This window comes from Salvelinus alpinus, chromosome 9 (genome assembly GCF_045679555.1).
Source record: "Salvelinus alpinus chromosome 9, SLU_Salpinus.1, whole genome shotgun sequence".
Classification (NCBI taxonomy): domain Eukaryota; kingdom Metazoa; phylum Chordata; class Actinopteri; order Salmoniformes; family Salmonidae; genus Salvelinus; species Salvelinus alpinus.
The window spans coordinates 55,356,915-55,382,389 of record NC_092094.1 but is presented as its reverse complement, the minus strand read 5'-3'; the positions used below and the strand labels follow the sequence as shown (position 1 = coordinate 55,382,389).

Genomic DNA, 25,475 nt, shown 5'->3' with positions numbered 1-25,475 from the left:
TTGCTCGCAGTTCTGCGTACCCACATCCATATACCACCACACACCCCTACCTTGGGAGGAAAACATTAGCTGCCCTGCTCTTGACAGCAGAGAGCTAATTTGTACATTTTAGAGTTAATTTCGTACAATTATACAAATTTTGTTTAACAGCTAATTTCCTGGAATTCTATGCATTTTTCTATAGGGTGGAGTGAAATGTTTGCAGTGACATTGACTATCAAAATCAATGAGGGCCCCCGGACGGTAATTCGACAATGATTGCTACCAATCTAAAAAAAGAATTGCCGACATGGGTGACTATCAGTGACTGACGCTGATGCACAACCCCATTTGGAACTTGCACCTTAAGCATTGTACTATTCTAACTCGCAACAGTAAGTTGAGACCCCGACTGAGGGCCTTCAAAAGGGGCGTCGCATGCTGCCAGTTGCCCAGCCCTGTTCTACACAATGGCTATTTGAATGAGCTATGCACCCAAACAAGACCAAATTTGGTTGGACCGGACCAAATCTGAACCAATCACAGATGTCACAGATGTTTTACAAGTTTGGACATCAAATTACAGCACAGTAGAGTACAACACAGTACAGTAGAAATAGAGTACAGCACAGTAGAGTTCAGCACAGTAGAGTTCAGTACAGTAGAGTTCAGTACAGTAAAGTATGAGAAACCTGCGTATTTTTCTCAAAAGTACGTAATGTCACGATTCAAAAGCTATACGATATTACAGATAACAAGTTAATTAGCTCTTATCCCGGAAAATATTTGTAATGTTGTACTTCTTTTTCACAAAATTCATGCTAATGTTGGGTTTTTGCGCTAGCACTCAATTGACTCCCATTCACTCCTTGAAGGAGACCTCTCCTTGTCCCAGAATCGCCCAAAATGCACCACGCTGTCCTTTGACGAAGCATGGGCAAAGCACACAATGAGCGTTAATACAATTCCAATGGAGTTTCCCATCTCCTCAAAAGTATCCCTGGTCTGAATCTGAGTACCTCCCCCGACCCTTCACAGAATGGGAACACATTCGGGCCAGTCTGATTGGCCTAGAAACTGATGGGTTGGGCCAGAGCCAGAACACACATGGGTAAAACGACAGTTTGAAAATTCATCATTGGCTTTGATACTCTGATTTGTTAGGGATATGGCTGATGTTCTCCGCTGGTGCTAATAAGATATGCTACTGTTCCCTCAAGTTAAGAATTTTGATAACTAAAAGACAGATTGGAGTCTTTTCATTGTTATCTCTTTACAGCAATACCCATTTGCTTTACAAACAGTTTTTCTGTGATTGCATTTTTAAATATTGCGATATGCCTCGCTGGGTCTCCGCTTTTCGCTGACAGTCGCAACGCCCTTCGGGCCCTTCAAATTGCAGGCTATGCGATTGAAAACAATCCACAGCTTCTTTTTTTAAGAAGCTAATGATCCTCTGTGGCTAAAACATGCTTTCTGGTGTAGTAGCCTATTTTGGCAATTCAATTTACTTTAGGGAAAGCTTCCCCTATCCTATGCCTTTTAATGTGGCAAAAACACAACCAGTCATCTAGGCAGAGTTCCTATGTCCAGTGTCTGTGTTATTTTGCCCATCTTAATCTTTTATTTTTATTGGCCAGTCTGGCTTTTTTCTTTGCAACTCTGCCTAGAAGGCCAGCATCCCGGAGTCGCCTCTTCACATTCGACGTTGAGACTGGTGTTTTGCGAGTACTATTTAATGAAGCCTTCAGTTGAGGACTTGTGAGGCGTCTGTTTATCAAACTAGTCACTCTAATGTACTTGTCCTCTTGCTCAGTTGTGCACTGGGGTCTCCCACTCTTTCTATTCTGGTTAGAGCCAGTTTGCGCTGTTCTGGGAAGGGAGTAGTGCACAGCGTTGTACGAGATCTTCAGTTTCATGGCAATTTCTCGCATGGAATAGCCTTCATTTCTCAGAAGAAGAATAGACTGACGAGTTTCAGAAGAAAGTTATTTGTTTCTGGCCATTTTGAGCCTGTAATCGAACCCACAAATGCTGATGCTCCAGATACTCAACTAGTCTAAAGGCCAGTTTTATTGCTTCTTTAATCAGAACAAAAGTTTTCAGCTGTGCTAACATAATTGCAAAAGCGTTTTCTAATGATCAATTCGACTTTTAAAATGATTAACTTGGATTAGTTAACACAACGTGCCATTGGAACACAGGAGTGATGGTTGCTGATAATGGGCATCTGTACGCCTATGTAGACATTCCATAAAAAATCTGCCATTTCCAGCTACAATAGTCATTTACAACATTAACAATGTCTACACTGTATTTCTGATCAATTTGATATTTTAATGGACAAAAAAATGCTTTTCTTTCAAAAACAAGGACATTTCTAAGTGACCCCAAACATTTGAACGGTAGTGTACATATTTGGATGAGCAATGTCAGAGCAGCACAGACTAAGATACAGTAGAATAGGAAAGAATACAGTGTACATATGAGATGAGTAATGCAAAACATGTAAACATAATTAAAGTGACTAGTGTTCCAATTATTAAAGTGGCCTGTGAACTCAAGTCTGTGTATATAGTGTGGCAGCCTCTGTGTTAGTGATGTCTATTTAACAGTCTGATGGCCTTGAGATGGAAGCTGTTTTTCAGTCTATCAGTCCCAGCTTTGATGCACCTGTACTGACCTCGCCTTCTGGATGATAGCGGGGTGAACAGGCAGTGGCTCGGGTGGTTGTTGCACTTGATGATCTTTTTGGCCTTCCTGTGACATCGGGTGCTGTAGGTGTCCTGGAAGGCAGTTAGTTTGCCCCCGGTGATGCATTGGGCAGATCGCACCACCCTCTGGAGTGCCCTGCGGTTGCGGGCGGTGCAGCTGCCGTATCAGGTGTTGATACAGCCCGACAGGATGCTTTCAATTGTGCATCTATAAAAGTTTGTGAGTGTTTTAGGTGCCAAGCCAAATGTCTTCAGCCTGCTGAGGTTGAAGAGGCGCTGTCTGTATGGGTGGACCATTTCAGTTTGTCGGTGATGTGTACGCCAAGGAACTTGAAGCTTTCCGCCTTCTCCACTGCAGTCCCGTCAATGTGGATGGGGCGGTGGTCTCTCTGCTGTTTCTTGAAGTCCACGATCAGCTCCTTTGTTTTGTTGACGTTGGGTGAGAGGTTATTTTCCTGGCACCACATTCCCAGGGCCCTCATCTCCTCCCTGGAGGCTACTATGGTGTTGAAAGCTGAGCTATAGTCAATGTACAGCATTCTTACATAGTTGTCCAGATGGGATTGGGCAGTGCAATTGCGATTGCATCATCTGTGGATCTATTGAGGTGGTAAGCAAATTGAAGTGGGTCTAGGGTGTCAGGTAAGGTGGAGGTGATATGATCCTTGACTAGTCTCTCAAAGCACTTCATGATGACAGAAGTGAGTGCTACGGGGCAATAGTCATTTAGTTCAGTTTATGACCCTGGGACTAACACCTCCCTCTGTAACTGGATCCTGGACTTCCTTACGGGCCGCCCCAAGTTGGTAAGGGTAGGCAACAACACATCTGTCAAGTAGATCCTCATCACCGGGGTCCCTCAGGGGTGCGTGCTCAGTCCCCTCCTGTACTCCCTGTGCACCCACGAATGTGTGACCAAGCAACAGTGGTAGGCCTGATCACCAACAAAGATGAGACAGCGAGGAGGTCAGAGACCTGGCAGTTTGGTGCCAGGAAAATAACCTCTCCCTCAATGTGAGCATGACAAAAGAGAAAGGAGGGCCGAAATGGCCCCCATTAACATTGACAGGGCTGTAGTGGAGCTTGTCGAGAGTTTCAAGTTCCTTGGTGTCCATATCATGATTTGGCATGGTTCCCCAGATCCTCCAAAAGTTCTACATCTGCACCATCGAGAGCATCCTGACCAGTTGCATCACTGCCTGGTATGGCAACTGCTCAGCATCAGACCGTAAGGCGCTACAGAGGGTAGTGCGTACGGCCCAATACATCACTGGGACCAAGCTTCCTGCCATCCAGGACCTACAGTACCAGTCAAAAGTTTGGATACACCTTCTCATTCAAGGTGTTTTCTTTATTTGTACTATTTTCTACATTATAGAATAATAGTGAAGACATCAAAACTATTAAATAACACATATGGAATCATGTAGTAAGCAAAAAAGTGTTGAACAAATCAAAATATATTTTACTAAGTGACTGCAAGTGAAGAGCAAAATAATCCTAACATTTCCACACCCTAATTGTAGGCTAACCAATACCCAAACAAAGATTCTGTGAAAATAAACATCTCATTGATTTATCAAGACCAGTCCCCATGTTTGTCTCAGAGCAGCAAAAAACGGTGCTGAAATAGTTGACCACAAGCGGGTAGGCTATTGCTTCAAATCCTATTTTAACAATCGGATGACTTTGGGAGTTTCAGTAAGCAACAATGCTGGCTTCATTAGCCTACTTTATTCAAATATTTCTGTTATTCAGTGATATTTATTCCCATAGTAATTTATTATGGATCCATCCAGATGTGGTTAGAAAGCAGTGCATTTGGTGGACTCGGTAAGAGTCAATTGTCCTGCTGATAGCCCATCAAGGTTGGAAGACTTCTTTTGTAAAATACTGTTAGAATTGATTATCACACCTACAGTAGCCAGGCTATGAAGAGTCTATTGTCCTGCTAATAGCCCATCATGGAAACATTGTTTGCATGATGGGCTACACCTGCTACAGTAAACTTGTGAAAAACACAAGTGACATCCCAAGCTGTGATCTTGTCAACCATTACAACAGGTTAAGGAACATTCAAGAGAGAGCCAGAGTTCATCACCCCTTGACTCATGGTTTTGGCTGTGGGGGGATGGGTAGTGGGGTGAATTGTCCAATCTGGACAACTCTGCTCAGGGGATTCAGAGATGTGTCTGTAGATTTCACCCCCAGAAGGTAAAATAATCAAGCTTACAGGTTGAAACATGTATTCTCTTTTCTGATGTACTGAAATTGGATACCATGTTGTCTTGTGTATTTCCCTCCCTATAATTTAAGCAGGTCTCTTCCAGTGGACCTGCTGGGCCAACACCTACCGTACAACTTCGCCTGCGTCTGTGTCTACTGTTCAGACTCCTCCATTGAGGACTGCATTGAAATAGTTGTCAATAATAGTTGTCAATAAAGATATTGACATTTTTCCTCAACTACTATGACTCTGCTACCATGATATAACACTGATTCAGATGATCCTTTTGACAGGTGATTTGGTTTCCTCTTCTGTTCATTGTGACCACTACTAGGTTGTTTCGCTCTTTTGCAGTTCAATAAGCAAAGGTGTGGGGGCTCTCATGTGTCATCAGCAAGACCAATAATCACAAGATGTCTGTAGCCTGGCCACGCTTGCCCCCACCCTTGCACCGGCGTCTGTGAAGGCCTCAACTCTTCCTCTGGCCTCTGAGTACCCCCACACGGCGCCTGTGAGTGTCCCAATCCCTGTACCACCATCTGTGAATGGCATTTTACCTACTACATCATGCACTGTTGTCCTAGAAATTACATCAAAACATGGAGAAAAAATGTAAATTGTGTCATGTTTTAAATATCACATGACTGTATTATCAGTATTCATGTTTTTAATTTCCTTTATCATTTCAGCATGATGTGCCTAGGATGCCTGTTTGGGTAATTATGATATAGCTTAACGTAGAGCTGGGCGATATGGACAAAAATCCATATCGAGATACATTTCCTGAATTGATGTGATAACGATAAATAGTATGATATGTTTATAACATTAATCTGCACCAGTTTTTTTTTAAATGATCCTTTAAACTACTAATATGAATTTAATGGTTGTAGTCAATTGTCCCATTAACAATCACCCATATTAGCACATTATTTAATTTCAAACATCACATTTCTGTAGTATGGGCTACTAACCGTAATGAAAGATAACAGAAAAATGCCTGCAATAAGTGACCAGTATGATAAGTGTTGATAATTTGGGGTTTATCATCAAAGCTTAAGCTGTCAACAGCTTTTTGATTACATATATTTGATTTTAATACCGTTTACCCTCTGTCACGAACCGGCTCGTAACAAAAAGGGAGACAACATGGAGATCAAGGAATAACAAAAATAGATGTATTAACTAAGGTAAACAAAATTCTGCCCTGGTTATAACACTATCCCACTGCCCCAGCCAACCTCATCCTCCCCAGACCTCAGCAACCTTTGGGCACAGGAAGCAACCTTTAAGAGGAAAGAAGAAAATGAGACCAGAAGGGAACAGACAGGAGCAACAGGACAATGCAAAACCAAAAATAAACAGTGGCCGGTCACGTGGACGACACAATACACTCGGGGACAACGCCTATGAGAAAACGCGTGTCCACCAATCAATAGGACCAGACAACTCAGGAACACGGCGCACGAGAGAGCGCGTCAGCAAAGACATATCAGTCCCCCTGATGTGCCGCACATCGAGATGGAATGCCTGTAAAAACAAACACCATCTCATTATACTCTGGTTAGGACACATCATAGACCTCAAGCAGGTAAGAGGATTATGGTCAGTGTAGACGACAACACCCGACATAGACCTCGAAATGTGGTAGCGCCCATATGAGTGCTAGCGCTTCTTTTTCCACCACGGAGTAGTTCAACTGATAAGGGTTAAACTTCTTGGAAAATAAACTAACAGGCCTCAACACCGGACACATCTGCTTGCAGCAGGACTGCACCTGCCCCAACGTGACGGGCATCCACCCTCAAGGTGAATGACAAATTCATGCAAGGAGCAGCCAGCACCGGAGTTTAAGTAAGCAACCTCTTTGCATCCTCAAAAGCCTATTGATAGAGAGGAGACCAGACGTAAACCACCTTAGCTTTCCACCTTAGCTTTCAGTACATCTGTCAGGGGAGCGACTACGGTAGAGAAGTTCCTACAGAAACTACGGTAATTGCCAATCATTCCCAAAAAACGCATCAGTTCCTTTTCAGTAGTTGGTGGTGGAAAAGCATCAATAGCTACCACTTTAGCTCGAACAGGACACACTTCACCTTGCCCAACCACCTTACCAAGGTACGTAACGGTCGCCTGAGCAAACTCACACTTAGCCAGATTGACAGTGAGGCGACCCGCAGCCAGGCGGTCGAACAAGGCTTGAATATGGGACAGATTCTCCTCCCAAATATCTGCATAAACCACTACATCGTCCAGATAAACAGTGCACCCGACCAGACCGGAGACAACCCTATTCATAAGCTGAAAAGTGGCAGGTGCATTAGCGGGCCAAAACTCATAACCGAATACGAGTACAGACCGGAGGGTGTAGTAAAGGCAGAGATTTCATGTGCCCTACTTGTCAGTGGCATCTGCCAATAGACCTTTAACAGGTTCAACTCTCACCCCGAGAGTAACGGGCAGGTAGAGAGAGTTAACCAGAATGTGGGTAGGTTTCTGAGGTCTTATTGCCAGGACCGGCCGGGGGAGTGGGCGGCGTTCGTGCCTAGGGCAGAGATTGCCCAGAACTCGCTCCGCCACTCCTCCACTAACCTTTCTCCATTTCAGTGTGTATTAGGGTATCAGCCGGTTCTGGCTCCATGGCATCAGAGTCAGACAGAGGCTCCTGCGGTGGACGACTGGTTCCGGCGTGCGGAGGAAACATGGGACGCCGCCCACGTCCACCTTCAGCACGCTGTACTACGCCAGAAAGTTGGCGCAGACCGTCACTGCAGTTAGGCCCTGGGCAGGGTCTGGCTCTCGACCCGAAACCTGCCCCTCCGCCTGCCCTGCCGGAAGCTGGGTCCGCGGTTTGTGGGGCCATTTAAAGTCCTGAGGAGAGTGAACAAGGTATGTTATAGGTTACAGATTACCGTATTAAGCCCTCGTTCCATGTGTCTATCCTCAGGCCGGTGGTGGCTGGCCCGCTCCAGGAGGCTGAGGTGCGGGAGGTTCCTCCGCCCCCTCTGGATATCGAGGGGGTCCCGGCGTACTCTGTTCGATCCATCCTGGATTCGAGACGTCGGGCGAGGGGCCTTCAGTACCTTGTGGACTGGGAGGGGTACGGTCCGGAGGAGAGATGCTGGGTTCTGGTGGAGGACGTGTTAGATCCTTCCCTGCTACGAGAGTTCCACCGTCTCCATCCGGATCGCCCTGCTCCTCGTTCTCCGGGATGTCGCCGGGGTCGACGCGCTGCTGGAGCCGCGCGTCAGGGGAGGGGGGGGTACTGTCACGACTTCTACCGAAGTCGATGCCTCTCCTTGTTTGGGCGGTGTTCGGCATTCGACGTCACCGGTCTTCTAGCCATCATTGATCTATGTTTCATTTTCCATTGGTTTTGTCTTGTCTTCTTACACACCTGGTTCCAATCCCATTCATTATATGTTGTGTATTTAACCCTCTGTTTCCCCTCATGTCCTTGTCAGAGATTGTTTGTTGTTATGTTCATGTTTCATGGATTGGTGTGCGACGGGTTCTTGTACCCACATTTATTTTATTATGGACTTTGGTTTTGTAGTTTGTGTTTTAAGTTATTAAAATACTCTGCTGCGCCTGACTTCCCTGCCACCTACATACACGACGTGACAATTGGAGGTCTTTCAGCAATTTTCATTCATTGCTAAAAGTCTCTGAAACACTATAACTCAAGTAGGATGGTGCTTCTTGCTCTAGGAAAATCATAATCATTTCTCTGTTTGCTAAATGCCTGATAGACATGGCAGATAGACATTGCATACGTATTGCAATCCCATAGGCAGCGCAGTTCCTAATATATTGTCACGTATACGCCCTCTCCGGCCTCTAGGTCATCAGGCTGCTGATTATTATTATTAGCGCCTCATGACACTCACCCGGACTCCATCACCTCCTTGATTATCTTCACTATATCTGTCACTCCCCTTGGTTCTTTCCTCAGCTGTTATTGACTTTGTTTCATGTCGGTGCGTTGTTTGTGTTTCGTGTTTTTATTGTTTTGTTTACTTATTAAAACACTCACTCCCTGTAATTGCTTCCCGACTCTCAGCGCACTCGTTACATATATAGTCAAATTTAACAGTTGATCTTTTACATTGAAGTAGATCTACCGTGCCATTGGAAAGTATTTAGACCCCTTGACTTTAACACATTTTGTTACGTTGCAGCCTTATTGTAAAATGTATTAAATAGTTTTTTCCCCTCATCAATCTACACACAATACCCCATAATGACAAAGCAAAAACAGGTTTTTAGAATATTTTTCAAATGTATCAAATATAAAAAACATAAGTATCACATAAGTATTCAGACCCTTTACAAAGAACTTTGTTGAAGCACCTTTGGCAGCGATTACAACTTCGAGTCTTCTTGGGTATGACACTACAAGCTTGGCACACCTGTATTTGGGGAGTTTCTCCCATTCTTCTCTGCAGATCCTCTCAAGCTCTGTCAGGCTGGATGGGGAGCGTTGCTGCACAGCAATTTACAGGTCTCTCCAGAGATGTTCGATCGGGTTCTAGTACAGGCTCTGGCTAGGCCACTCAAGGACAATCAGAGACTTGTCCCAAAGCCACTCCTGCGCAGTCTTGGTTGTGTGCTTAGGGTCATTGTCCTGTTGGAAGGTGAACCTTCACCCCAGTCTAAGGTCCTGAGTGCTCTGGAGCAGGTTTTCATCAAGGATCTCTCTGTACTTTGCTCCGTTCATCTTTGCCTTGATCCTGACTAGTCTTCCAGTCCCTGCCACTGAAAAACATCCCCACAGCATGATTCTGCCACCACCATGCTTCACCGTAGGGATGGTATAAGGTTTCCTCCAGATGTGACGCTTAGCATTCAGGCCAAATAGTTCAATCTTGGTTTCATCAGACCAGAGAATCTTGTTTCTCATGGTCTGAGAGTCTTTAGGTGCCTTTTGCCAAACTCCAAGCGCGCTGTCATATGCCTTACTGAGGAGTGGCTTCCGTCTGGCCACTTTACTATAAAGACCTGATTGGGTGACTGCTGCAGAGATGGTTGTCCTTCTGGAAGGTTCTCCCATCTCCACAGAGGAACTCTAGAGCTCTTTCAGAGTGACCATTGGGTTCTTGGTCACCTCCCTGACCAAGGCCCTTCTCCCCCAATTGCTTAGTTTGGCCAGGCGGCCAGCTCTAGGAAGTGTCTTGGTGGTTCCAAACTTCTTCCATTTAAGAATGATGGAGGCCACTGTGTTCTTGGGGACCTTCAATGCTGCAGAAAGGTTTTTGGTACCCTTCCCCAGATCTGTGCCTCGATAAAATCCTGTCTCAGAGCTCTACGAACAATTCCTTCGAACTCATGGCTTGCTTTTTGCTCTGACATACACTTCCAACTGTGGGACCTTATATGGACAGGTGTATGTCTTTCCAAATCATGTGCAATCAATTGAATTTACCACAGGTGGACTCCAATCAAGTTGTAGAAACATCTCAAGGATGATGAATGGAAACAGAATGCACCTGAGCTCAATTTCGAGTTTCATAGCAAAGGGTCTGAAAACTTATGTAAATAAGGTATTTCTGTTTTTTATTTTTTATATATTTTCAAACATTTCTAAAAACCTGTTTTCATTTTATCATTATGGGGTAGGCTGCTAGGAATACAAATATTTAATACATTTTAGAAAAAGGCCTGTAACTTAACAAAATGTGGAAAAAGTCAAGGTGTTTGAATACTTTCCGAAGGCACTGTATGTATGCTACTGTAAGTACTGATTTTTTTTAATTTTTTTTTTACAATGTTTCAGAATTCGCAGGTCCATAATATTTCAGGTCCATAATATTTAGACTGGGGGAAAAGTCGATGCAATACATTGTTGAATTCAAACGTTCTGCTGAAAGGTCCACAACAATTTGCCTTTGTTTTCTCTTACAGAAACTGGCACAGTCCTTTGCCAAATACGGTATAAATTACTGCAAAAGATTAAAAGATTCTGCCAACACAGTAAATAGACCGGTAGCTTATGTAAAATATTTGATAGTATGCGTAAGTTACAGTAGCCTATTGCTGTGCGATAACAGTGCAACATCATTGCCTGTTGAATCTCAGAGCCTAATCCAAAGCAGGATATAGAAACCCAATAATAAACAAAGTATTTTGCATAAAAGTGTAGCATTTAGCCTACTTTTAAATTGTTTCGAAAATACAATCAATATTGCAGAATGCGTGGACAGGCACTCGCTATATGAGCAGCATGCATGTTTCATTTGAAATATACAAAGTGCACAAAACATTGCAACTGAAGGAAGGTGTTGGTAATGTTTTGTACACTCAGTGTATATAAACTCAGCAAAAAAAGAAACGTCCCCTTTTCACGACCCTGTCTTTCAAAGATAATTCGTAAAATTCAAAATAACTTCACAGATCTTCATTGTAAAGGGTTTAAACACTGTTTCTCGTGCTTTTTTCACCTTTATTTAACCAGGTAGGACAGTTGAGAACAAGTTCTCATTTACAACTACAACCTGGCCAAGATAAAGCAAAGCAGTGTGACAAAAACATCAACACAGAGTAACACATAAACAAACGTACAGTCAATAACACAAAAGAAAAGAAAAATACAAAAATCTATGTACAGGGTGTGCAAATGTAGAAGAGTAGGGAGGTAAGGCAATAAATAGGCCATAGAGGCGAAAATAATTACAATTTAGCATTAACACTGGAGTGATAGATGTGTAGATGATGATGTGCAAGTAGAGATACTGGGGTGCAAAAGAGCAAGAGGGTAAGTAATAATATGGGGATGAGGTAGTCAGGTGTGCTATTTAGAGATTGGCTGTGTACAGGTACAGTGATCGGTAAGCTGCTCTGACAGCTGATGCTTAAAGTTAGAGGGGGAGATATAAGACTCCAGCATCAGTGATTTTTTTCGGGCGGGAGGGTGCGGGCAGCAATCGGTTGAAGAGCATGCACTTAGTTTTACTAGCATTTAAAAGCAGTTGGAGGCCACGGAAGGAGTGTTGTATGGCGTTGAAGCTCGTTTGGAGGTTTGTTAGCACAGTGTCCAAAGAAGGGCCAGAAGTATACAGAATGGTGATATCTGCGTAGAGGTGGATCAGTGAATCACCAGTAGCAAGAGCGACATCATTGATGTATACAGAGAAAAGAGTCGGCCCGAGAATTGAACCCTGTGGCACCTCCATAGAGACTGCCAGAGGTCCGAACAACAGGCCCTCTGATATGCCACACTGAACTCTATCTGAGAAGTAGTTGTTAAACCAGGCGAGGCGGTCATTTGAGAAGCCAAGGCTGTTGAATCTGCCGATAAGAATGCAGTGATTGAGTGTGTGGACAGGTGTCTTTTATACAGGTAACGAGTTCAAACAGGTGCAGTTAATACAGGTAATGAGTGGAGAACAGGAGGCTTCTTAAAGAAAAACTAACAGGTCTGTGAGAGCCGGAATTCTTACTGGTTGTTAGGTGATCAAATACTTATGTCATGCAATAAAATGCAAATGAATTACTTAAAAATCATACAATGTGATTTTCTGGATTTTTGTTTTAGATTCCGTCTCTCACAGTTGAAGTGTACCTATGATAAAAATTACAGACCTCTACATGCTTTGTAAGTAGGAAAACCTGCAAAATCGGCAGTGTATCAAATACTTGTTCTCCCCACTGTATATCGGTGGTGACAGTGTTTCCTAGCCTCAGTGCAGTGGGCAGCTGGGAGGAGGTGCTCTTATTCTCCATGTACTTTAGTGTCCCAAAACTTTTTGGATTAGTGCTACAGGAAACAAATTTCTGTTTGAAAAAGCTAGCCTTAGCTTTCCTAAATGACTGAGTATATTGGTTCCTGACTTCCCTGAAAAGTTGCATATCGCGGGGGCTATTTGATGCTAATGCAGAACGCCACAGGATGTTTTTGTGCTGGTCAAGGGCAGTCAAGTCTGGGGTGAACCAAGGGCTATATCTGTTCTTAGTTCTACATTTTTTGAATGGGGCATGCTTATTTAAGATGGAGAGGAAAGCACTTTTGAAGAGCAACCAGGCATCCTTTACTGACGGGATGAGGTCAATATCCTTCCAGGATACCCGGGCCAGGTCGATTAGAAAGGCCTGCTTGCTGAAGTGTTTTAGGGAGCGTTTGACAGTGATGAGGGGTGGTCGTTTGACCACGGACCCATTACGCACGCAGGAAATGAGGCAGGGATCGCTGAGATCCTGGTTGAAGACAGCAGTGGTGTAATCAGAGGGCAAGTTGGTCTAGATGATATCTGGTTACAGATTTAGGGTTTTTCCCTTCGTAGGCTCCTTGATTATTTTTTTGTAAGATTGTCAGCATCTAGCTTAGATTGTAGCACGGCCGGGGGGTTAAGCATATCCCAGTTTAGGTCACCTAACAGTACGAACTCTGAAGATAGATGGGGGGCGATCAATTCACATATGGTGCCCAGGGCACAGCTGGGGGCTGAAAGGGGTCTATAACAAGCGGCAACAGTGAGAGACTTGTTTCTGGAAAGGAGGATTTTTAAAAGTAGAAGCTAGAATTGTTTGGGCACAAACCTGGATAGAATGACAGAACTCTGCAGGCTATCTCTGCAGTTGATTGCAACCCCGACTAACCAAAACAGCAATAGACAAGGCATATTGACTTCAATGTAGAAAATAGTGTAAATAAATAAAAACCCTGGAATGAGTAGATGTGTCCGAATTTTGACTGGTACTATATTGTGGCGTACAGCAGGTCAGCCACCAGGGGGAGACTCGTCGAGGCCTGGTGGCAGATGGAGTCTACATCACGAGGCGATGGCTCCCTCTGCTGGACGTGCCAGGTATCGACGGGCTCTCCGGCCAGGACTAATCGGGGCTGATTGTAGTTGGTGGGTAATCAAGGGCTGATTGCTCACCAGCTTGTACGAGTACCATAAAGCTGCCAGAAGGGCAGCACACAAGGGGAGGGACTGGGGGGAAAAAGGTGACTTCCGTATAGTTGGAGACGATGCCCGAGCTAAAAGGAGGGAGTTCAGTTTTTGTGCCTGACAGGATACAGCAAGACCCGGAGCCCAGAAGACGGTAACCCGGAGAGGGTCTCATGGGGGAGACCTATTATTTTCTTTTGATTTATTATTTAAATAAACACCATTGAAACCGAGCTAATCATACTCTGTCCGTGTCTGATCTGTGTAAACGTCTTGACCAAACCCCCTGGTCTACCACTATATATATATATATATTATAGAAACTGCCATGGCCTAATTCAAATAGTTTCACATTTTACAGCAAATAAATGGCGTTATTGTCACCATAAAAGGTGAATGTTGGGCGTTTTCCAAACGGAGTTTTAACGCTCGTTCATGTGCAGTTTTACGACAGGTCTGATTTATAACAGAAACATGTATATATGGCAAGTTTATAAATCTCAATATTTGTGTACATGCGCAGACTTTTCAGAAATGGCGCACACAGAAATCTACGCAACTGTTATAAATGAGTCCCCAGACCTTATGTTGTCGACTGTAGGTTTACGTAGCTCCAATGTTGGGGAATTTCCTAGTCTACTTGGTGACAGTGTGTCACAGAGAATAGAGGGGAGATAGCGGGTAGTGTGCCTTTAAGAGGTGTCCTGACCGCCGCACTAAATCTCCATCATTGTGTTCCAAAGAAGCTGCTGAAATGTCTGCTAGCTCCGCTTTCAATGATGAAAAAGGGGGCTCCTCGAATGTCGGGGAGCCCGAATATGGCCACGACCCGGCCAGCGGAGGGATTTTCTCCTCCGACTACAAAAGGTACGTGCAAAAACCCGTCGCCTGCGTTTGTCGCGGTCATGTTTAATGTTGTCATATTGAAATATCATGGGCAGTTTATGGGGGAGGTGCGAGGTGGATGCAATTTCCTGCCTGTCAAGATGGAGAGGAAGCGGCGCTTGAACGGGCTTTATAGGCTTGGGGACGTTAGAATAAAAAATGTCTCCAACATAGCCTACTTCGATTGAAAAATATGTGTTTGAACAGTCATAGTTGTGTATTTTCTTGAGTCCTAGATTATTTGCTTGGGAAAACTGCCGTATGCTGCTACCACGACAAGGCCATCAGGGCTGAAGCTCTGAATCTTACAGTGATTTGGTGTTGGGCCAATTTAAATGGGACTAGGCCGCAGAAGCAATATGCATATTCTGTTAGAGTGGGTTTATTTATTGACAGATTGCTATTACATAGCGTAATTGTTCAGTATCCTATCTAGGCTATAGGCTACATTTTAAATTCTTAATCTGAGTTGAACGCGAATGGGGCTGACAACTCGTGTGTAGCATAGCCTATTCGTCCAAAACGCTGTCCCATTAGAAATCAGTTTACAGTGCCTAGTCAACCAAACATGATAGGAGGGGAAAATATGCGATAGATTGTTGTTGGAAATTGATACTACAGATGAAACTAGGCATAATAATCTTCATAATAGTCTACGTAAAGAGCGTTCGTTTTCTATATATTTGCAGAACCGCCGACCGGACAGCTCCGTGGTGCTGAAGAGGACGGTGTGTGTGTAGGGCGAAGTGGCTTGTGTTCATAGAATGCTCTCCAGAAAGGTCGTTTCAAGTGGCCTTGTCTGTATAGCCTACTCTTGAAGGGCAATTAGGGAACTGTGATTAATATAATTTCCATTTTTGGCCACTTGGCAAAAGGTTAAGAAAGCTAAGGCAAACTAAGACAATTAATAGGCTGCTATCAACCGATATTCACTGCTATTTTACACTAATAAAATGTTATTTGATTAATGAATTTCTGAGATATAAAGTTTGCCATTTAAATAATTCAGTTGATTAACTGTGCTGTCTGAATCTGATGTTTGACCCTACACAATGCTCTGTTGAGTCTAATCATTGCAGGTCTAGACAGTGCTATTAAATTGGACTGTATTATTTATCAGTATTGTTGTATTCATGTTATTTGAGATTGATGAAGGAGTAGGGGGAGATGCTGATGCTGCTATTGAAACTAGTTTGTAGCTTAGTGTGTGTGTCGAGTCTATTGTCTTGGATCCTGGATCTATGGTTGAAGATTGCAGGGCAGAGGAAAGGGCAGTCTGCCTACCTGTCACTTCTGCTCTTATCTGAAGTTCATTGATTGCTGCAGGCATCAACCCCAACCCGCTCTAAGTGCAATGCAATAAAGTACATTGGAGAAAAGGAGCACTGGTTACACTATTAATATGCCCAAGTCAGGGTAGACACTTATACTGTATAAGTCTCTTGTGTCACTGTTTGGTTCAGGGTGCCAAGATTACTGTATAAGTAATACTTTATAGCCTTAATGTCCTTCCAAATACTGTATTTTTTTCTGACATGGCAAGTGGGCCGGTCTATGGCTCCAGTGAGAAAGCTAGAGTAAAATATGCGGGTCAGGACAGGACAGGTCATCCCAGCTGCCTTTGCTTGAGCTGTCACTTTCACATTGATGCTTTCTTCATAAAAGAGGAAACATTGATGTCACAACGGCTTGTGTTATTTGATATGTGCATGCATGGCTGCATTGGAAGGACCACAAACGATTTTTCATGTAAGATAAGACAACCTCATAAAGGTCTAACTTTTGCATCTGTGCTTTGTAGGTGTTTGTTTCATCGGTCACACCTTTAAAACAGGCATAACAACAAATTATAAAGGCTTCATAGTCTCCACAATCACTACATAATGGTTAACTAATCATTCATAAGCAAAGTTATAGTACTACATAGAGGGTGTTATAAAAGGTCATTAAGCCACATCTGGTCCTTTTGCCAAAATGTGGCATCTTTTATACATTTATCGGTAATCCCATTTTTATACTTAAAGGGATAGTTCACCCAAGTTACAAAATGACACACTGGTTTCCTTACCCTTTAAGCCGTCTATGGACAAGATATGACAGGATTTCATTCTTTGGTTTAGTTTTCATGCCACCGTTTCCATATGCTAACGTTTTAGCATTTGTGACAAAAAAGTCCCATTCAAATTATAGGTCCAATATTAGCATTTTTCGCGCATTATGTCCAAAAGTATTTAAAATTGATTGTGAAGCTCAACAAAGTCACTTATAGATGATTTGAAGATGATGTGTGAAAATTGCTAATATCGGTCCCATGACTTGAATGGTATTTGTGCCACAAATGCTAAAACGTCAGTATGTGTAGGGCTGTTACGGTGACCGTATTACCGCCACACCGGCAGTCACGAGTTGTGGCGGCAGTCAAATTCCACGTGACCATTTAGTCATGGTAATTAGGCTTCTCCAAGCTCTGATGCTGCTGATGATCATTAGTAGGCTACCAAACTTGCTAACTGCCTGGTACTCAGCACTCTATTGTCCCTCTAATCACTCTGTCATCAATGCAAATGTAATTGAAAATCTAATCAAACACTTCATGAGAGCCCATGAGCTCATGTTGCGCAACATTTCAATAGGCTAAGAAATTGCATGAGAAAACAGAGTGATGTTCTCTATTAAAAATAGGAGGATCCCATCAGCTTTCTATAGGCTAGGCCTACTATATTTATTTCTCAACTTTCCTAATATTAAGCACATTGCTTCTCTTTACAACAGGAGTATAGTCTACCTGGCTGGCATGATAATGAACCATGGGAAACCATTAATTCGCTATTTAAGTGCATAGATGGCATGTATTTTTTCCCTTGCCCCTGGTCCATTCTAAATCCAAACAAATTTCACACATATATTATTTAGTATATGTAAAGACAAAAGATGAAATCAAGAATAGTCTGATGGGTGACAATATTAGCCTATCACTTGTGAATTACATATTATCACATGTGAATGATGCCCAGCTTGTGTGCAGTAAGGCAAGAAACAGAGCATGCCTTTTTTTTAGCGACCTTTTTCAAATAATAGTCACACACCTCATGTAGCCAAGCCCATAGGCCTGATAAGGTTTGTATCACAATTAAATGGCCAAACAACTTCTTAAAATTAAGCACATTAATCAGTTTTACAACGAGTGTAGAGCTTAACTGGCATGCATACCATAAAAATGCACCTTTATAATGAAAGCATTACATGCATATTTGCATTAGAGTTGACTTTTGAGAATGGTGTTTTTTTACCGCTAATTGATAGTATTTTGGAACATATGCGCTTATAGCCTACTGCCGTGTGCGCATTGCTGCGCTTATAATGTGAAGAAATAGCCTAATAGTTTATCAACATTTTAAGCTGAATGTTCTGATCTGTTGTGTCAGCCACATTGCGTAAAAACATTTTTTTGATGGTAGTGGTTGTATTAATTTGGAATCTATCACATCCCAGACTATGCTTGGAATTTTTATCCCTCACACAGAATAGAATAGGTAAACTTTTGTACTATGGGGGATAGTAGATTGAGATAGGCTACTGCCTTTGCTGTTCATTAGGCCTACTCATTTTGTTGGCTGACGAAAAGTACATGTGGACAGTTCTACCAATATTTTCAATATGCACCTCAGAATTGGATAAGGACGATCACAGTTGTGTCCCCAATGTGTCTGTCTTCACTTTTAGCCTGTGACAAAGAACCGATCACAGGGAACTGTGGGGGGATCTTAGATGGTTGGTGGCCTGGCAGTTGGGAGCTTGGGCCGGTGGCCGATAGGTTGCGGGTTCGGGTCCCCGATTTGACTTGATGGGAGATCTGTCAACGTGCCCTTGGGCGGGGCGCTTAACCCTGGTTGCGCCTGTGGGTCGCTCTGGATGGGAGTCTGTTAGATGACTGAATGCAATGTAAATGTTGAGTGACTTCACTGCAGGTTGATTGTATGTTTTAATATTCAATATATATATGTTTAAGTCCCGATCACGTGACTGGCATTGGCTAATAAGAATTGAGCTATCTGAGATAGCCATGTGAGTGAGAGTTGCTTCGGAGCAAGCAGCCGGGAGAAGGGAATTATAATTATTATATTCAGCCCAAGAGCACAACGGCCACTGGCTGCAAAAGTTCAGGATTTTTTTAGGGGGCATTATGGCCACACAAAAGGGATGCCGCCAGGAAAATCAAGGCACTATCAAATGCTTGTCAAATTGTGAATGAGAGACTGATGAAGTGTGTGGAGCCTGCGCAAAAAAACAAAGCAGAGTTCATGCCTTTCATGCCTTTAAAAAAATCATCATTAGAGTTGCATCATGCCGCCTTAGAATGTATTAACAATCAAAACATATAGCCCAACGTTTGTATCACAAACAAAGTTGCATAAATAACTCTAAATTAAGCATATAGGACCTGTTTCTTTGATAACCACTCAATGCAGATTAGCTGCATGTGCGCACTCCCTCAAATCGTTTGAAGAAAAGATCCTTTCTATTTTATTCAGCTATGTTCAGTTGTATTCTTCATACTATAAAATAGTATAAAAGAATGCCATGGAATTCTAAGCAAATATTGTCTGCTAAATGAACTAGTGTAGCCCACGGCCATATGGCATAACCAGATCAGGACCTAACATAAGGATAACTCAGAGTATGCTATTCTGTTCTTCTGAAATAGACTACATTTTCTTCATATCATGTTTCTTTAGACCTGTCTAAAATTTAAAAAAATGTATTTATTGTGATGGTGTGGGCTATATTACATGGATTTATTAGACTTTTTAAAATGTAGATGTTCCAAAGTTCTGCATCAGTGGCTTGTAGACTATGCGTGGAAGCGATGAGATGCTAAATGTATTTATGTTAATTAACATTTGATTATCTACCGTGAGACCGGCAGTTATTTGCTTGACAATCACCGGCTGACAAAATCTCATCACCGCCACATCCCTAAGTATGTGGTAAACCACGCCAGGGAAACTAAGAGACAATTTATGCTTGATCCAAACATGTGGTCAGAGGGGCCGTATGGATGGTGTGACGCAATTGCGGATCCTCCGGAGGCATGCAGAGGCCAAATTGAGTTCCGTGCTGCATCACCATGCGCCGCCCAAATTTTGTAACAATGCATAGGGCTCTGTATAGCTCCGCATTGACATGATTGGTTGATGGGAGGTGGGGGCGGGAGGTCCTGTATAAACACAGACTTCCTTCCTTGCTCGGTGCAGAGCAAGAAGTATGAATGCCCTGCCTTCTGCAGAGGCCGTATCCCCGTAAATGCTGCACGGCCAATGCAGACGTCGGATTGACCATGCAGCGCCTTTTAACCAAAGCATGGATTGCTGTCATACCTTGTCAATAGACCGCTTATAGGGTAAGGAAACCAATATGTAATTTTGTAATTTGGGTGAACTATCCCTGTAAACATATTTAATGTTGTGATAAAAAACATTTATCATGCACCTGATATTTTATTGAATACATTTTAAAATTAATTTTACAATATCCTTTGGAGACAGACTGTGTTATATACTATGGGCCCGATTCAGATTTACGCCTTTCCTACACACGTCTCAGAAGTTGATGTTCAGACTTACCTTATGTAGGTGCATAACAGGCTTTGCAGGCCTGGTTCCCATGCGTGCCCTGAATAAATTGAATTCAACCGCTGAAAACCCTCCAACCAACAGAATGTCTCGTGAAGTTCATTCATAATGGTTTTCAGTAAATTTATCTAAAGCCATCCCTTTAAATTTGGTGTACCTTTTAATTAGCATTTTCTCGACAGACTCCCTGGAATATATGGAGAGAACGGTTCAGAATATTAGGGATCAATGAAATAAAGCCACGTAGGCCTAAATATACACATATTCTTCTCCTTTTCAGCACTAATTGGTATCAGAACTCAGGATAAGACCCAGATGCAGACTGCTAGAGTCACAGATGTTTATTGACCCGAACAGGGGGCAGGCAAAAGACAGGTCAAAGACAGGCATAGGTCTGTAATCCAGGGCAGAGTCTATAAGGTACAGAACAGCAGGCAGGCTTGGGGTCAGGACAGGCAGAGGTTCGTAAACGAGTCAGAGTCAGGCAGGTACAGAACGGCAGGCAGGCTCGGGGTCAGGTCAGGCAGAATGGTCAAAGCCGGGGAAACTAGGAAACAGAACTTGAGAAAGCAGGGAGACGGGAAAACACACTGGTAAGACCTGACAAGACAAGACAAACTGGCAACAGACAAACAGAGAACACAGGTAGAAATACACTGGGGATAATGAGGAAGATGGGTGACAGCACGAAGACAGGTGAAACAGTTCAGGGTGTGACAAATTTGTATATTTAAAAATACTCTGATCTTGTATATTATTTAGGGTTAGGAAAGTAGTTTATGAATTATTTAAAAAATGGTTTGGCGACACTTCACGCACTAAGTTCACTATATATATAGAAGTATGTGGACACCCCTTCAAAGTAGTGGATCTGGCTATTTCAGCCACACCCGTTGCTGACAGGTGTATAAAAATCGAGCACACGGCCATGCAATCTCCACAGACAAACATTGCCAGTATAGCTCACTGACTTTCAATGTGGCATCGTCATAGGATGCCACCTTTCCAACAAGTCAGTTCGTCAAATTTCTGCCCTGCTAGAGCTGCCCCGGTCAACTGTAAGTGCTGTTCTTGTGAAGTGGAAACGTCTAGGAGCAACAACGGCTCAGCCGCAAAGTGGTAGACCACACAAGCTCACAGAACGGGATAGTCGAGTGCTGAGGCGCGTAGCACATCAAAATCGTCTGTCCTCGGTTGCAACACTCACTATCGAGTTCCAAACTGCCTCTGGAAGCAATGTCAGCACAATAACTATTCATCGGGAGCTTCATGAAATGGGTTTCCATGGCCGAACAGCCGCACACAAGCCTAACATCACCATGCGAAATGCCAAGCATCGGCTGGAGTGGTGTAAAGCTCGCCGCCATTGGACTCTGGAGCAGTGGAATCGCATTCTCTGGGGTGAGGGAGGTGGTCAGGGAGGTGACCAAGGACCCGATGGTCACTCTGACAGAGCTCCAGAGTTCCTCTGTGGAGATGGGAGATCCTTTCAGAATGACAACCATCTCTACAGCCCTCCACCAATTAGGCCTTTATGGTAGAGTGGCCAGACGGAAGCCACTCATCAGTAAAAGGTACATGACAGCCCGTTTGGAGTTTGCCAAAAGGCACCTAGAGGACTCAGACCATGAGAAACAAGATTGTCTGGTCTGGTGAAACCAAGATGGAACTCTTTGGCCTGAATGCCAAGCGTCACATCTGGAGGAAACCTGGCACCATCCTTACAGTGAAGCATGGTGGTGGCAGCATCATGCTGTGAGGATGTTTTTCAGCGGCAGGGACTGTGAGACTAGTCAGGAATGAGGGAAAGATGAACGGAGCAAAGTACAGAGAGATCCTTGATGAAAACCTTCTCCATAGGGCTCAGGACCTCAGACTGGGGCTAAGGTTCACCTTCCAACAGGACAACGACCCTAAGCACACAGCCAAGACAATGCAGGAGTGGCTTCGGGACAAGTGTCTGAATGTCCTTGAATGGCCCAGCCAGAGCCCGGACTTGAGCCCGATCGAACATCTCTGGAGAGACCTGAAAATAGCTGTGCAGCGACGCTCCCCATCCATCCTGACAGAGCTTGATAGGATCTGCAGAGAAGAATGGGAGAAACTCCCCAAATACAGGTGTGCCAAGCTTGTAGCGTCATTCCCAATAAGATTCGAGGCTGTAATCGCTGCGAAAGGTGCTTCAACAAAGTACTTTGTAAAGGGTCTGAATACATACGTGAATGTAATATTTCAGTTTTTCTAAAAAACTGTTTTTGCTTTGTCATTATGGGGTATTGTGTGTAGATTGATGAGGGGGGAAAAAACTATTTAATCAATTTTAGAATAAGGCTGTAACCTAACAAAATGTGTAAAAGGTCAAGGGGTCTGAGTACTTTCAGAAGGCACTGTATGTGGGTATACCTGACTGTGGCTACCGATTAGTGGCAAAAAATGTATACGATCAAAATGGTAAAAAAAACAAATACAGTGAAAAGTCCGGTAGTATAATTAAAACATTCTAGAAATCATAAATCAATTAGGTAGGTTTGGCGCTATACTCTTGTTTGCGCATGTCAACAGAAGCCTATAGAGTGGGTCTCTTTCATCCTTGCAAATTATAAAGGCCAGCATTTAATAAACTTCACTGTGGAAATGGTGATTAGCTGTGTATGCTTCAGTTTGCTGCCATATGACTTGTTTAACATTTATCTCCAGCGATCATAAGATAAAATAGATTTATAGATTTAAAAAATGGTCATTTATGTTTACAATCCCCTTCTCCAAACGGCTTACTCATTTACTTAGCTCTTATCAATAGCTCTGATCAATTTGTAAATTACATTTAATGGAGAATGGTGTTATTTCTATCGGGGGAAAAATAAATTAGATGTTTTTCCACTTGGAACCAACAGGTTGCTTGACCTTATTCATCACTTTATCGCGCATAAAGGTGGTGGAATTATTAGGGAATTAAGTCAAGGTTGGAATACGGCGTATCTGTAGACACACCTCCACCACATGTTCATTTCTTTGGTCTCCACCCCAAACAAATAGCGGGGGAATAGCATGCTATTCTCATGCATAGTCTAAGGTCAGCAGATGCGTCGAGAAAAAAGTCCATTAAAAAAGGGAATTATGTTCCATTTACACATGCATAACTCTGGTCGGAATTCCCCCCTATGAGCATAGCTTTCAGCTCCCACACATTAGGCCTTTATTAAAGGACGCCATCACTTTGAGCCAAAGTGCTACTCTTTAGCATGATTGCATGGTGCTCTAAGTCCCCAGCTGAAGCAGATTGTCCTTGTCATTCTGTTATTAAAAACATAATTATTAATTTACTCTTTTATGATTCTCCATGGGACTAGTCGGACTAGTCTGTGGTATTTACTGTATTTGCTGCACTCCAGGGGTGTGTCCCACATGGAACTCTATTCCCAATGGGCCCTGGTCAAAGGTAGTGCACGATATAGTGAGTAGGGTGCCATTTGGGATGTACTCCAGGTAGGGGCTATATTTAGGTGCCTGTGAAATGAATGCATTAAATATGCAAAATGGGAGGCATCACTGTGTGTGTGTGTGTGTGTGTGTGTGTGTGTGTGTGTGTGTGTGTGTGTGTGTGTGTGTGTGTGTGTGTTGCTGAAGCCAATAGCAAAGATGCTATCATCTTGTGTGATTAAAAATAAGTTAATTTCCTGGCCATGTAGAGGTTCTGGTCTGTTATGTTGGTATATTTGATGATATATATATAAGTGTAGACTTTATATGTGTCTGGGGAGCCGTGTAGTCTAGTGACTGGCCTACTATATGTAGTGACTAGGCTAGAAATTAAGCATGTTTTATTACACATTCACACCTTTGTTTGAACACCTTCATGGTTTTCCTTCTACATCTTTTGAAAGATTTTCACTCAGAAATATTCAGTGTTAATGACAACCACAAATTAGTGAGAAATCATTCAAATTGCTCTCACATTAAATAGGTCAGCTCACTTTTTAAGCAACTTTATTTTGGCTGACAGATAATACACCACCATTTAAGGAAGGTTTATTTAAGCACCTTTTTTTTTTTTTACTTACAGATAATACATCACAATTTAAAGTAGGCTTACCAAACAGGAGCTACACTTACTCTCTTTTGGTGGAATAGAACAGAGGCTGTTATTGCAAGATCCGTTTTGGAGATTGCCATGATGTATTCACAGTGAAATGATTGCCATAACAGAGTTCATTTGCAAGCAAGCTCCACATTTTTTAACCATGACATCATGGTGTAAAATATTCAACTGTCTATTGGGATAAACAATTGGCATAAAATTGTCTTGTAATAAACTTTTTTCACATATTATATATTTTGGTCTTCTTTAGGCTTTAGTGGATGAGGATGGCAAACAAACTAGCCTCCATTACATGAAAGCACCCCTGCAAAAGCAATTGTGAAATACTCAATGCACAAACCCTCAATACCCCTTATTATAACATCAATATAATATACGTTAACATATTTTCAGTGACATACTAACCTGCAATTGTTGACATAAGCACAAAAGTCAATGCTATTGACAATAGAATACCTTCGATAAAGTGTACTGAAACATTTACACCAGCAGATGGTGCTCACAGTTAAGTCACTGTGTTGAAGGCTTTTTCACTGGATTGCTATTCCATGACAGGATGGCCTTGAGTGGTTTCAATGGGTACACAGTCTGTGTCAGAGAACCCCAACCAGCTAGGCACGCCAAGTTGCTGACTTATAATTTTTTTAATATTCCATGGATTTTGCTGGCCATGTTTGCAACCCTAGTGAGACAGAGTGCAACCTGTGATAAAACTATGAACATCACAAATAACCCAATTTTAGATAATGTATTAGATTTAAGCTAATTGAATGTTTCACACACAGAGAGTGAAGGTGAATTGAGTGAATTGGGATAACAGTGTAAATTCACAATTTTCAAAACAATATAATTATTCTTGGCCACTTAATTAATAGCTAGTTTCCATCTAATTGGCGACAGAGTTTAATGCAAATATTCTAAAATCTGCAAGAAGAAAAGATGCGCATTTTCCATTCAGTGAGTGATGACGTACTGCACACAACATTTTTCATGTACCGAATAAAAATCTAAAGTTAAATGTGTTTCCATCGCTACGGTAAAGTCGCT

General features: G+C 42.7%; 1 protein-coding gene across 6 annotated transcripts in view; it reads left to right on the top strand.

The window, feature by feature from the left end:
• Nucleotides 1–14,508: 14,508 nt before the first annotated feature.
• LOC139530403 (AP-3 complex subunit beta-2) overlaps nucleotides 14,509–25,475 on the top strand; it is a 101,371-nt gene continuing 90,404 nt past the window's right edge. For 3 of the 6 annotated variants that reach the window (XM_071326780.1, XM_071326779.1, XM_071326783.1), the window contains exon 1: nucleotides 14,509–14,678. In XM_071326780.1, coding sequence (XP_071182881.1) covers nucleotides 14,566–14,678 — 113 coding nt within the window. In that variant the 5' untranslated portion in view covers nucleotides 14,509–14,565. The remainder of the gene's footprint in view (nucleotides 14,679–25,475) is intronic. The other 3 variants (XM_071326781.1, XM_071326784.1, XM_071326785.1) reach the window with 3 other exon arrangements.